The 14,957-nt window shown below is 35.8% G+C and overlaps 1 protein-coding gene across 2 annotated transcripts in view; it reads right to left on the bottom strand.

Annotated features, from left to right (window-relative positions):
- The window catches only part of ESF1 (ESF1 nucleolar pre-rRNA processing protein homolog), a 37,825-nt gene extending 22,868 nt beyond the window's left edge, over positions 1-14,957 (bottom strand). The window contains exons 1-8 of one of the 2 annotated variants that reach the window (XM_067292697.1): positions 14,881-14,957; positions 13,650-14,346; positions 12,412-12,722; positions 10,252-10,365; positions 9,380-9,480; positions 7,597-7,749; positions 6,019-6,133; positions 4,897-5,035 (exon numbers count right to left, since the gene is read on the bottom strand). In XM_067292697.1, coding sequence (XP_067148798.1) covers positions 4,897-5,035; positions 6,019-6,133; positions 7,597-7,749; positions 9,380-9,480; positions 10,252-10,365; positions 12,412-12,722; positions 13,650-14,319 — 1,603 coding nt within the window. In that variant the 5' untranslated portion in view covers positions 14,320-14,346; positions 14,881-14,957. Of the gene's footprint in view, positions 1-4,896; positions 5,036-6,018; positions 6,134-7,596; positions 7,750-9,379; positions 9,481-10,251; positions 10,366-12,411; positions 12,723-13,649; positions 14,347-14,537; positions 14,608-14,880 lie in introns of those variants that run through there. The other variant, XM_013960124.1, reaches the window with a different exon arrangement.

The raw sequence follows: 14,957 nt of genomic DNA, 5'->3' as shown, positions 1-14,957 counted from the left end.
ATATATTAAATTGCTGATTGACAGCAGTGTCAGTTGGTTAAATTGATTTCTTCCAAGTGTTCTGTGATTACGAGAACATGATCACATATTCTTAGTTTAAAAAGAAAAGATGAGCAATGGCTGAGTAGATAATTTTTTCTTTACTCAGCCTTACAAACTAAAAGAGAGTAGAGAAATAATAGTAGACCACATTTGACAACAAACCTGCAAAGCTGAGTTTACTTTAAAGACAGAAAAAAAAAAAAAATCCTCCCTCATGATATCAAGGCACATCAGAAAATTCAGCTACTGATCTGGAAACCCATGGCCATACCATAAAAATACACTAACCATCTAAATTCTATCCAGTGTAGTTACTTAAATTCAGACAGATGCAAAATAAACCATACACATAGGCAAGCAGAGTTAAGAATAAAGAGCTCTACACTGCAAAATTGCAGTAGCAAGTGATAAAGAGGGTAATGCATTATCCTGTAGCAGGATATGAAAAATTAAATGGGTTGACCTACATTTTGAGCCAGAAAATAGTGAAAAATGAAGAACAATAAACCTACTTTCCCACATTGCCAGAACACTCCAAATAAGCTGTACAAGTCCCAGTGGTTCATCAAAAGGATAATAAAGGAAATATTTAAAATTCATGGTAATCAAAATAATCATATTTAAAGCCTGTGAAGGTAGACATCTTCTGGCAAAATATTTTTCAGGCATAAGATAGATACTGAAAGAATAAGAAGAACAGCCTCCCAGAAACAGATAACAGTAAATGAATGGTAAGCATTACATTTGGTCTTTTTTAGTTTTTGTCTTTGTTTCAGGTCAGGATACTGTAACCTTTTTAGTGGTGTGCACTGGATGCAATTGTCAGAGGCACTTTGCAAACCAGGTGACTGTAGCTGCTGTGGCCTTTAGGCATCTGGCTGTGCAGAGGTGATTGGGATTCCTAGAGCCACATTTCTGAGCCAGCCAGATGTAAGCCAAGACTAATATGCTTTCAATCAGACTTGGCTCCTGTCTAGTCCTTTCAGAGTAGGGACACATTGGCCTGCAAACACACACATAGATGTATCCTTCCATTCTAAGTTACTGGACGCCTTCAACAGCTTGTATGAACTTATTAGAAGAGCTGAGATGACCCCTTGTTGCTGGTCTTCCAAGCACATTTTGTTATAGAAGCTCCTGCAAACATGTTTTGGAAAATCTCCAGCACCTGCATCAACTACACCAAGCTTCTGTTGCTTCATAGACAGAAAATAATCAGGTTGTGGTGCTTCTACGTTGTCCCATGAAATTCCACCAAGGCTTGGCTAATTTATAAACTGTTTAACTCCTCCTAGCTTGCTTCCTTAGGAAGTATTTTAGCAATAAGCCAAAACTAACTCAACAGAAATATCTTAAAAAGTCAGATCTTTATTACTGTCAAAAGAGCACTAACACCTGAGAGTTGCCAAAGCAGCTACACAAGGTTAAGGGAGAAAAGCCAACGCCAATAATATCCTGTTTAACACATTTTATTTGATTTGGGGGCAATATTGAATAGTTTCATGTTCTACTTTCATCATCTTCCATTATTTATCCTTCTGTAATAGTTCTAGCAAGTAAATACTTGTATACTTTCTTCCACTGTTCATTTTTAAAAAAGCAAAGTGGACTGTATTGTCACTTGATAAAATTAAAAATGCATTTAAATTTATATACCTAGTCAGAGTTATTGAGCCAAATATATTTCAAAATTACAAAAGAGGTAATAGTTTGATTTTATTTAACATTAATCAGTAAAAATAAGATTAGCATTACTGAAAAAATTTAAAACACTACCCAGCCACTCTTTCCCAACAATTACATTTCCTGTCTCTACATTTGTGTGCCTCTAACATTAGTGTAGTAGCAAAAAACAGATTTATTGCCTTTGTAGAGCGTTGTACTAGAACTCCAATACAACAAGAGACTACACTACTTGCCCAAACTCCTACTGTGGAGAACAGCGCTCTACACAGAATTCCCTAGACACAGTTACATATTTTTATAATTCACTAGACTTATTCCCTATACAGGAACAACTAGTTAAAAATACACTGATAAAAATGTTTTCTCATATAGTTTATTTGGTCTTTCAGTTATTCTGTCTTCCAGTGTAGAGCAGAACAACAGAAAAGATCTTGGTTTTGGAAAGATAAAAACAGAACAAAAGCTTAGGCATAAAAGTGGTATGCTTAATTTGAAGCATCCTTTAAAATGCCATAAACTGAGTCACTGGTTGTTCATGGTCAGAACAGCCATTATGGGCTAGATTTTGATGCACAGCAGAAAGGATTACTGACTGGAACAAACATGTTCAAGTAACAGAAAATTCAGAAGCAATGTAAAGGAGATACTTTGTGGTATGAACTATAGCATAGTAGGTCACTGAAATACCTGACATTACAAAACGTTTTTATACTAGTAATAACTAACAGTCATGGCAGACATTTTTTACTTGAAAAGTCTCATTAAATAACAGACTAGAACAGAGCAACAAAAACCTGATTATAAATAAAACATTTTAATAAGTGAAAAAAAATGAATAGAAGTCCAGAACATTCTTTCCTTCTTATCACTTCCATTCAAACAGCTGAAATTCATTTTCCCCATTTGTGCTTAGTGCCACATAATTCTGTTGGATGGAATCCTGTCATATATCACATAACTCAATGGATAAAACATCAGGAACACGTTAAAGACATGGCAACATAATTCCTCTATTAATAACTTACTTTTCAAAACATCATTGGAAGCCAGACATTTCCAGGTTTAAAATTCACTGGTGTACTAAGGTATCTTAATGTTGACTTTAAATCAATTTTCACACCTATTTGAAAGACCTAGTTAAGGCTTAATGACATTTTCTTTTCCTTCTACTTTAGGCTATATATATCATCTAATAAGAGCATACTGAGTTTTAGACTGAAAACAAACAAGGAAATTCAGGAATTTATAAACATGTTGGCACACCATACACAGAAGACTTACGTACCTTATGAAGTTAGACGACATTCTTTTTATATTCTCAAGAAGTTGCGAGAACCAAAAAGCATTTGAAAGATATTACCACTACTCTCTAAAATTCCTTTAAACAAATTCTGCTACTTGCCTTTCCCCTCAGTATATAAAATCTATAGCTTAGGAGTACCAGAAGGCTCATAGCACAGCCTCTCTCCACTATTATTCACACTCCTCTGGTAACCCATGAAGAGCAAATGTTGGAGTGCAGAAGCTCTGTACAACCTCCACTTCCCTCAGGACTTTCAAAGGTCTGGAACAGATTCAATGTCCTGTCTAGGCCACCCAGCACAGTCTTCAGGCAGCTTGTTCAGGACCTCCTCGCCCTGTAGAGACTTTAGTATGCATACAGTGGCCCATGAAGAGGACAAATCACTAAATTAACCTAAAAGCAAATTTCTGCATTTAGTGTTATGCCTAATTCATTTAGTCATCAACCACTTCACATTTAAAACTAAGACTTTTCCTCTGAAGAGGGAAAAGTTCAACACCTCCATCTCTCAAAAATATTTTTATCTCAAAACTGAAGAGATTAAAGTAAATATTGCCAAATTTGTCAAAGAAATGTTAAGGTATACTGAAAAAATGAGGTAAGAGAAGAACAGGAGAAAAAAGGAAGAAAATTTTTTTACATCCAGAGGTCCAACCTATTATTTGAAAAGGAGATATTTAAGGTCTCAATAATTAGAATAATTTCTCATCCATCAGTTGATAATTTTTGACCAATGTTTCTCAGACTTCACAAAAAGACAGCAGATATTCACCCATTTTGAACAGTTAACAAATAATCACCACAATCTTTAGATAAACTATTCAAATGCAGGAAGAAAAGCATCTTTTCTTTATCAGAATAATCACATCAGCAACAAAGAAAATGTACCATGTTTCAGATCACCTGTGATCTTGCTACAGTATTTGAAAACAATCTAATTATAAAGATTATACTTGAGTTAATTAAAATCAATTACACCAGGCAAAGAGATTTGGCAGTACAGAAATAAAAGAAAACTGCTTAAAGCTAGGGTGATATACTTAAGTCAAACTGTCTCACTAATGAATTTTCTAAATTATCTTTAGCTCCAAATTCAGCTAATCATCTGCTTCTCAAATTGTACTGCAGAAACATTTCCTTTGTCTTCAAAAAAAATTTGGCAATTTTGTGGTCATACCTGTGATATTAATTATTTGGAGAATCAAAATCAGGTTTGCATAATGAATCTCAGCTGTGGCTTTAGAGAGAACTTACAGATTAAAAAAAAACAGTATGTGTCTTTTCCTATTATGCAGAGAACAGTGGAAGAGTCTGTTTTTTTGTAATCTGTATATAACTAAAAAAACCAAACACATTTCAGTACCTTTGCAGAACTCTACAGTTTCCACGTTACCCAGTATAAATCAAAGCCTTACAAATTTCTTCAAAATGAGCTTTTATTTACATATAAGTCTTAACTGTCCAATAAGTCAAGCAGGTGGTAATGCAGGTCAGCTTGAAATGGACATCTGAAACTTTAAATTGCCCAGAACTACCTTTCTCCTTGTGCTCGTTGTCATCATTTCACTAGCTCACCATCAATTTATTAATTTCCTGATTTGCAAAGGGTGAACAAAACACATCAAAGCTCTCACCACCAACTTCCTTCCTCCTTAAATGACACACACACAACAGTGGAGGAAAGGTAGGTTATTTTCATATTAGAACTTAACCAGAGCTTTTGTATCAGGAGCATAATATTGTCCCTCTAAAAGATGACATGTTTAAAGCACTTTCTAAATATAGGGAATGTATATATCTAAAAAATTCATGTTAAAAATACCGTAACTAATGACTTTGTGGACAACATTTATTAATCTAAGTACCTTGCTCCTGTTCTTCCTCTTCTTCACTGGATGAAGCCAAGTAAGCTTGAAAATCCATGTCAAGAAGTTCCTCTTTGTTAAAAGTTCTGCTAAGTGATGTTACTCTTTCATGATCCGTTTCATCCCACGTGATATCTATCTTAAAAATAAGAAGAATGCCAGATGTAGAAGTTGAAATACTGAAATTCATCACTGTAAGTCTGTTTTTAGAGAAAATTGGCTTACATATTCCATGTAAGAAGCAGTGTTAAGCTATTAACTGATCTTTTCTACAACATCAATTAGCTGTAATATAATAATTTACTAAAATCAATTTAATTGTAACTTTTCTGAATTTGTTCTACAACAGAGGGTTTTGATGAGTTTTAACTACTGGAAAGCATGAAGAAGTCTCCTCTTGCATTAGAAGGGTTCTGTAACATTGGGTCAGAAAACACTAAATCTCTGCAAGCCAAATTTGATGTGTGGCAGCAGGTACTGGTAAGTTGAGGCAGCAGCCACCAACAGCTCTCTCCTCCTTCTCCAGCAGCAACTCATTCCTGAAATCATGAATGGTTTGCAATGGGGACAACAAAAATATTTGCCCAACTTCACCATCAACTGGAAGATGAAACAGATCTGTCTGAAAAATGATCCAGCAGAAATTACTTATTTCTCAAATAATCACTCTTTCAGTTTGGTTCACTTCATGCATGAAGTGAATGAATGTTTTGGCTGTCACAAAAGACAGAGCAGGAATGAATAGCTACAAGGAGAAGCAACTGTCTTAAGCCTGGCACTATCACCAAAAGGCTCTTCTTGAACTACATCCAAATAAGCATTTCAGGTACATGAGATTTAAATTGTAATTCAATTTGTAACTTCTAAGCATGGTATAATAGGTCAAAATACAGTATTTAGTTTATAACAAATAAGCTAAAACTCTTAAAAACCAAAATTCAAGCTTATCTATAGCATCTCAGCTTGTGACTTTGTAACATGCTCACATTTCATAATGTGTTTGATATTTTCATTGTACAATGGTGAGTATAAGCAGGAATCTTCTCTACTACTTATACAATTTATAAGCTAACAATAAAACTAAACAAATCAGAAAAACATATAAAAACACTGTAAAGATACCTTTGATGTTACCATACCAGCAGATGTAAAGTACTTTGGCTTATATGCAGCTACATTCACTTCTGAGGCTACATCTTTTGGCTTATCATCAAATGTAACATTATCTGCAATAAATCTTAAAAGCAGATAAAACATGTTGTTATTCAAATACACTGTGAAATTTCAAAGGAATAAACAGTCTCAGCTTTTCACAACTCTTGTATATCAACACAAAAGAATCTGCTAAAATTAAAAGTTGGTAAGTCTGAAAAGAAAAAAAAACAAAAAACTGTCTGGCTTCTGCACAGCTATTCCACAGGGGTTTTATGTATAACACCACCACGTTGGAGGAGAAAGCTAAATAGTTTTCAGTTTGAGAGGGCCAGAGTTTGTTTGTTTTCATTGTTGTTTTTAAGAATCGCCTTTTCAGGAAGCTTAAAATTAAAAATTCAGAAGAAAAAAGTATTGAATAACACTTGAAGACAGATAAGCCAAAAATTCAAAACATTTTAAGAAAGCCTGGTACATCTTTTAACATTGCAACTATTAAAAAGCTATTAAAAAGGCAAAGTCTTGTGTAACACCAGAAGAAATTAGATAAAAAAAACCTTCATGTTTGTGTGCTACATGAGAAATTATTCCCTCCCCCCCTTTTTTTTTTAAATCAACATGAATGTGTAATATGATAAATGCTGTTCAACATTAAAATTTAACACAGTAGGTGGGAGATTAGGAAGAGCTTTGGGGAATTTCAAACAGATGTCGCTGTTGTAAAACGTTAATCTTTCTATGTCTAAAAGCCTGAAAGCTATAGTAACAATAACAGAAAAGTTACACGTTCATTTGGCAGAGATCGTCTTCTCCAGAGTGATTCAAAGCAGATGAATTAAGCTCCAGAGAATGATTCAGAGCAAATCTTATCTTTCACTGATTTCTGAGAGGGTCCATAATATGAGCCCCAGCAGACAAAGCCAGCTTCTGTCAAAATTTAATATGATTTAGTAACCTGTCTTCTGTCTCAGACTAGAAAGCTTTTTTTTTTAAATACAAAAAAAAAAAAATTAAAGTACAACTGTAATTTGAAATTCCTGTTTTTCTAAACACGGCTTTCAAAATGTTAGAGCTTTCCAGCTCATTCATAGGGACTAGCATAGTCTATTGCAGCTTCAAGACAACAGCAGCAATATTCTTGCTCTGTGGTAAGCAATCCTGAAAAAGAACCACTTCCTCTGAACCCTTGGCTGAAGAAAAGGGGAGAACAGCAATACGTATTCTTGCTTTCTAAATCTGCATCCTACAACTTCTCTTGACTGTAGCAACTGGTTGAAGATGCAACCATAACATTTTACCTGACTTCTCTGAGAATAGTATCTCTGTGGAGAGATTCACTCTCAAACTTTCCATTTGCCAGCAAAAATGCTCAAAAAAATAAAAAAGAAACCCAAAGGAAATTCTGACAACTTATTGCTTATATAATTTATCTCAAAAATATAATTTTGGTTACAGAATAAAGACAATATAGTTTATTTCAAATTATTTTAAATTGGCTTTAATCTCCCCCTTCCCAGACAAGTAAAAAAAAGTCACCATTAGATTTACCTTAAGTCTATAAAAGAACAGCTACTTTCAAATTCCAATCCATCACATTCCTCATAAATTTTATTGGCTGTTTCAGGAGAATCACATTCTACCACTGCATAGAAATATTTCAGTCGCTTGAATTGATACTCTCTCAGTTTTTCCTTATAAAGCCTGCAAAAGTGAAAAACAATACAATCAAGTCAGCTGGCTTAAACAACTTCTCATTTCTGAAATATTTTAAACTCATTAAAAATACACATCATTCAAACACTGTCCCAATCTTGCAAAAGGATTAAATGTTAAACAGCGTGAAGTTCCACCATCAACTCAGTTTTATTCAAGTAAAAAGATTAATTCACATAGTTTCATTAGAGAAACTTGTGCCTCGCTCAAGATCTTTACAATGATGTTCTCCACAAGATTAGCTAACATGCTAGGACAGAAACTATTAGATTCTGGTTTCTTTATTACTAGCAGTGTTCAAAGCATTTGAAAATGTTATGTAGCAGCAACTGTACCTGACTCCACATCCTACAGCAGTTGTGAAGTTAGAGGCTCTGCACAGGCCACAGAGTAACCTCTTTGTATGCTCTAGGCAGGGCACAGAAAGCATTTAATAGTTCCTATCCAAGTGTCTGCAATTACTTAGCTGAGCTGGCACTGGAAATCCTGGCTCAGAACAAGGTACTGGTTGATGAGAAGGATGTGCCATAGATAAATAAGGGTACACATTAAGAACATAAGACAATCTTGGAGACTGCAGGAGGACAAGTGAGGCCTCCCTCAGGATGCTAATTTGGGAAGCACAGGTGTTGTAGGAGAAGATAATGGCAAGAGAAACAAAGCAGAAAAGAGACTGCGAACTGGATGAATTGGTGGGAGAATGAAGGACACAGAACAGAGGACTGAGGTCCAGGTCTGTGAATGTAATGGGTATGTGCACTGGTATCACTGAGATATCTCACTACTGGGATTTCCATTCATTGTATTTCAGAATGTACATGGCCTACCGAGAAGTAAATCGGATGTATTAGGATGCACCTTGATACACACAGTGAAGTTGACTTAAGCACACACTATTTTAAGTTCATGATACAACTCCCTGATGCACTGGACTTTCTGCAAAGGGATCTGCATTTATTTTAGAAGCATCCAGAATTTTTAAATATATGGCAGTCCAGTCGGATGTATAATACAAAAGCAGCTCCAGTCAGGCTGCCAAATATCTGGAAATTCTGGAAAAATATAAAAGCAAAACATCTGAAGTTCCATAAGGACAAAACTTTTACACAAAGTAACAGAAAAAAAGACATGCCTGAAGAAGCCTGGATGATGGCAGGCCTGATGAGCTCAGCCTAGTAAGCCAGGGCTGCTGGTGATGGTATTCAAGATATCTCAGTCTGGGAATTCTCGGGCTAAGTTAAGTTCCCTGTTGGTTACACTGATAAAAATTTTGACAGGAAGCAACAAAGGGAGTTTCTTGCATGAATGGCAATTTGTAGAGAAGAATGCTATGCTAAGCTCTCTACACTTTCATTTCATTTATTATTTCAATTAGTTACATAATAAAAACTTTCAAGTCACTTATCAACAAGCAAGTTCCTTAAGTTTCATCATAATGCATTTATTCAAGGCAATGACAATGAAACAGGATCAATTCTAAAATATTCCTTGAAAAGCTATAAAATTAAAGGTGTCTACAAGAGACTTCCACAAATGAAGCTGTGAAAACAGGGGCTGATCAGGATTTTCACTGAGAATTAGATTTACTATATCTCTCATTTGAAGAGTAAGTTAATACCCGTCTTTCTCTGTGGTATTCTCTGGAAGATCAAATAGTTCTGCAGGTCCTTGGAGTTCTTCCTCTTTCAATCTTTCTTTTCCAAACTCTGAAGGATAAATCTACAGATACAACATAAAAATAAGTTTCAACTGTAGATGCATAATATATACCAATTAAGAAAAAGTATCTCACCAAGCCTTTTAGACATTATTGATTTTAGAGAAGAAATTAAGGGATCAATTCCACAAACTTTGATGCCTGCCTAATTTTTATTCACAGAAAAGACAGTGAAATATACAAACTGTCTGTTTTGAGGGGGATGAAGAGCAACAGGAGCCCTGACTTCAATCATTTATATGTGGGAACACCCTTTCCAGAATTAGCTACTTGGCTAAAATTTCTCCCAAAGTTTCAGCTGCAGGCAGGCATTAAAAAAATCAAAAAATGTCATTTAATTGATCAGCATTTAGCCAATTTACAAATAACTCAAAATTTGTGCAAAAAACAAGCAGTGTTATGTAATGATAAAAAGGGCTGTAAAGCCATAGTGACTACTGAAAATTAAGCTGGCCAAGGAAACGTAGTCTTCCCCAGGTAGAATTTGGAAACTTCACTATTAATTTCAGTGAAACAGCACTTAGATCCAACCTCATAAACACAAGAAGCCAACAGCTTCAGGATCTAATTCCATGTATATACCCAATACTGAAAAGCAGCACATGGTTATTTCTAACAGAGCAAGTTTAATTCTAACACAGATAGTTCTGCAGAAGAACAAAAAGAGAAATTAACAGGATAAATGAGAAACTATCTCATTTTGCTTTAGCTTTGTAGTCCTTGTTTTTTCTTTTCAGTAAAAGGCACTATTTCTTTTAGAAATCAGGTCTTACCTTAACAGAAAATATAACACCTCCTTTGGGTGTGAAAGAATTAAATAGAGCCAGCAAGTCCTTAGCCTTCAGCCTGTCCCAATCCATGTTACAAACTGCCAATCTACTTGTAATCTGCACAGGAAAAAAAGGATGTAAAGTTTATAGGTTTAACTCCTGACTACTAAGGGGAATACACAATTCCTTAGCAACCATCTTTGGTAAAAATCAAAGCCAACAATGCACTTCACTGAAAACATAAAAGTGACATTTCCTCAAGCTAGAAAAGCTCAGAAGCAGCAATCAAAAGAGCAGATACAGGGACACAAAACATAAGACACCACAGACTGAACTGCAACAATGCCAGAATTAGCACTGCAGTTATAATATCAGCATGTAAGATTTTTGTTATCATCATATAGTAAGTCATAACAGCAGCTAGTATCACGGTATTATAACAGTGCTGTACAATACTGTGATTTCCTGCACATTAATTGTGCATAGTTATAAAGTCCTGTTCCATTGTCTAATGATTTCTTAAATATGCGATTGGAAATATCTAAAGGATTAAGAACTCTACCCCTGATAAATCAGAAGTAAAGTCCAGTTTTCAGACTAGTGTAATCTGGAGTACTTATCCCCCCCTTAAAGTCTGATGCAATATAGTCACAAATAAAAATAACTCAACACTTGGACCAAGCAAAAGTTAACATAAGAACAGTTGTTTAAAATAAAGCAAAACCCATCAGCAGTTATAGTTTTCAGGGCTGGAAAACATGGAGCTGCAAAGCTTTACATTTTGCATTATTCCACAGATCAACCCAGAGATGCTGTAATATTTGTATATATTTTTTTATTTCCTGCAAGTTTATTTCCATTGTGAATGGAACAATTTTTAAAAATCACTTAACAAAAAGCATGCTGCATGCTTTCATACTAGACACTTAGCTGTCAAAATCCTCCAAGTTCTAATAGCCAAATATTTCAGGTTTTTTGATTTGCTGAGGCTCGATATATCAAAAGTTAACACTGATTACCATTAGAGCAGTTGCAAATACAAATTATTTATCAATGGTGCATTTGTGTTATCACAGTAAAGATTTCCTTGAAATCTTAAACTTGTCGTTCAGCCAACATAAGACTTCTTAGTAGAAACTCTTAAGTACTCACATCCAGAAATTAGTTAAGTATTATGATATTAAGCAAATAAAACACACATTTAAGGCTGTAATATGCATTAGCTGGGAATATATAAATAAAACCTAGCTGAAAACTTCCAAAGAAGGTGTAAGAACTCAAAGTTTTATATTATGATGTCTATCTTCTCTTACAAGGAGGCAGTCAGCAGAAAGCAAGACACTAAAGCCATTTATAAATTGGTGGAAAAACAAAAGGACATCACAGAGAATAACACTGCTGCAGAGGTGGTAGCAACTGTTAGAAAGTGGTTAAGACACACAGAGAAAAATACAGAAAGGAAATGGAGTACAGTTCATGTCATGCAATTCTTGGGACAAAGGATACAATGAATCAGAATGGTCATACAGCATGACATACACAAGAAAAATATTCATACCTGTAACATTACAACAGCACATTTAACTTTTTTTTTTTTAAAATGCACTACAGATTTTGATACGGCTTTTTTTGTAGTGAAAGAAAATTAAAATTCACAATGGGGTCTTACTAGTATTCTAAAATCTGCAGTGATCTTATAAAGTATCTCTCAAGCCTAAACTACACTAACACTGAAAGCACTGCAATTATGGTTATTTTAGAAGAAAACACAGGTGAAAAAAGTGACAGTGAAAAAAAGTGAAATCCTCAGTAGTGAATAACAGCATAAAGAACAGTACCATTCAGATGCTGGAATTTCTGGAAAGCTCTATTTGTTTGTTTCTTCATGTATAGATAGCTTACCTATGCTGAGGTAAAGAGAGATACCACAGAAAACTTAAAAGTCTGTAATTTTCAGCCAGTTTCATCATCACTTGCAGAGTTCTTTGTAATTAAAAAAGGTTGAAAACCCCTTACTAAAAGTACTTTTGCAGATGGTTTCATAGATGAAGGTCTACAATGAACTTGTAACAGTGCACATCTTTATCATCACATTCATTTGTCAAATCAATTAGTCATGTAGCAACTTTACACATGCCGAAATAGTAAATTTTCAAGTGTTACCTCATCTCCACGTGGGGCATCTTTATCTAGCTCGCCCCATGAATGCTCAATCTCTGGCTCCTTTGGAAATAGGTCACTGAAATCCTCATCATCAGAGCTCGTTTCAATATTCCCTCTGCCCCTAGCTAGATCAGGCCCAATATCACTTTCTTCATCTTCTGAATCACTATCCTCCTCCTCTGTTTCCTCATCATCTTCTGACTCCTCTTCAGATTCTGCATACTCAAAACAGTTTTCACTTTCAGAAATTTCTTCCTCTAGTTGACTTTTATTGATGTCACTTTGATCACAGCTGGCTGTGCACAGAGTTGCTAAAAAATAAACATTCAATATCTATTTTTATATTGTTATTACATATGAGTCTTTACAAAGATTAAAAGATCTCAGCTGTCTTCCTACAAGTTTACAGACCGTATAAATGTATAACATAATACAGCAACAGCTTACATCAGGCAAGTACAAACTACATAAGTCATCAGCATTGCCTCTTCAGCTTGTCTAACCTATTGTTCTTTAGGCCCACGATTGTATTACCAATCTCAAACTCTGAGAAAACATTATTTTATTATTCTATTTCTATGTATAGAATCTACAGGTAAAAATCAATTTCAGTAATGTAGGCTATACAAATGCTCAAATAATACAAAGGAAGTTTTTCTCCAAGTCACTTGCTCTCTCTAGACCAGTGAGTTTGGCTATGGCCATGATTTCGTACCCTTCATCTCACAGCACAGACTATCCATAGGAAAACATGGTAGTTATGATGATGATTCCAAATACTTTAGAAGTAAAAGCTTTCACTGCTGATTTCTTTAATCAATATTTTAGTAAGCTTCAATCTTTTCAATATAAAGAAATAACTCCTTGTCAGCACTCTTTTAAAACCACATCCCCCTTAAACTAAGGGCTTGATGCTGCCATCCTTATGCTTTCAATCAACAAGTGTTGATATGTTGAAGCGTTCATGGCCTTAACATTCTTATTCAGTTTAATAAATATACAAATATATACCCTACTATATATTTTACTTTTTCAAGCTACCCCAACCCCAATTCCATCTCCAACAATAAAGACAACCCCAGATACACTGATTCTTCAGTAACACCAAGTCAGAACCAGTCAGCTTCAATATGATTCAATCAATATGATTCAATCAATATGATTGATCTTGCAAAACAATAGCAACACCACCCAAGGAAACTTTGCCAAATTCTACCCCTTCTATTCTAACAACAAACCTGATTCTTTTACTTTCCCTCCTAGGGAATGTTCCATCCTAGGAGTCTTCACTGATTTAGTGCCAGTTGGTTGTGAAGTCTTTTGTTCATTTTGAATTGAATGTGATCTTCCTCTTGATGCATCTCCTTGTTTACTTTCCCCTTTGTGTCTAAGATCCTTGTTTCCCTTTGAGTGATCAATTTCTGTTGTGGTTTTCTTACAATCTTCTTTCAACTTGGATTTAGATGCAGTTTTCTGTCCATCACTCTGAGAGTCATCTAATTTAGGCACAGCTTTACATGCTTGGTCCATCCCTTGTTTGTTTACTTTTTTCTCCTCCCTAGGGAGACCATCAGCAATAGGTTTTGCAGAATCTACTTCTCCTTTAGGCTTAGCTTTCTTTTTCTTTGTTTTCTTTTCAGTATGTACTTTACTATCATTTTCTGAAAGATCAGAGTCAGAATCAGACAGGGCATAAAAGTTTCTCAGGTTCTCTACAGAGCTAAAGTTAACAGGGCGACCTCTTTTATCCACAGTATATTTCAGCTTGAATTTCTTGTCATGAAACATAGCTCGGAATCGTTTATCAATCTTCACTTTATAATCTTCTTCCGGTATTTCCCAGAATCTGGGATCCCTAGTAATACGGCTAAACCGTCCATCACGCAGTATTTCCTCTTGGGATGCCATTTTTGATGCTGCCGAAGACTTGAACAACTACAATATGAAAAACAAAACAAAACAAAACACTTTTCATTTTAAAGGTGATTAATATAACTTTAGATACATTGTTGAAAAAGTTTTAAAAATCTGAACCAAGTTAGATTTCTAACCTATACTTAATGTTTTTTTCTAAAAGCACATACATCAATTTGAAATGCATGAGTCACAAATAATCATATAACTACCACAGAGTTTGTCGAACACTTTAGCTTCTTCAGATCATAGATACACAGCAAAAAGACTGCACTGACTGCAGATACAGGCTAACCGATCTGTTATCAGCCTCGAACAGGACTTCAAACGGCTTCATTATAAGACAGGCTCCCTCCGGGAGCGCGGCCTCAAGGCGCCCGCAGAATCGCAGCGCTGCCCTGCCCTGCGCCGGGCACCCCGCGGCGGTGAGCCCCAGCGCTGGGGCGCTGCTCGCGCTGCCAGCCCGGGCGAGGGCCCTCATCCCGAGGCCCCCGCCCGCCGACGGCGGCGACCCCCTCCCCGCCCGGAGCCCCCCGACCGCGGCCTCCTCCTCACCTCTCCCTTACGCCTCACGCGGACGCCCACAACCACAATCCCCCACGCGCGGGCGCAGCACTTTCCGGCAGTGCAAC

The sequence above is a fragment of the Apteryx mantelli genome, chromosome 3 (genome assembly GCF_036417845.1).
Source record: "Apteryx mantelli isolate bAptMan1 chromosome 3, bAptMan1.hap1, whole genome shotgun sequence".
Taxonomy (NCBI): domain Eukaryota; kingdom Metazoa; phylum Chordata; class Aves; order Apterygiformes; family Apterygidae; genus Apteryx; species Apteryx mantelli.
This window is presented reverse-complemented; position numbering and strand designations above follow the sequence as displayed.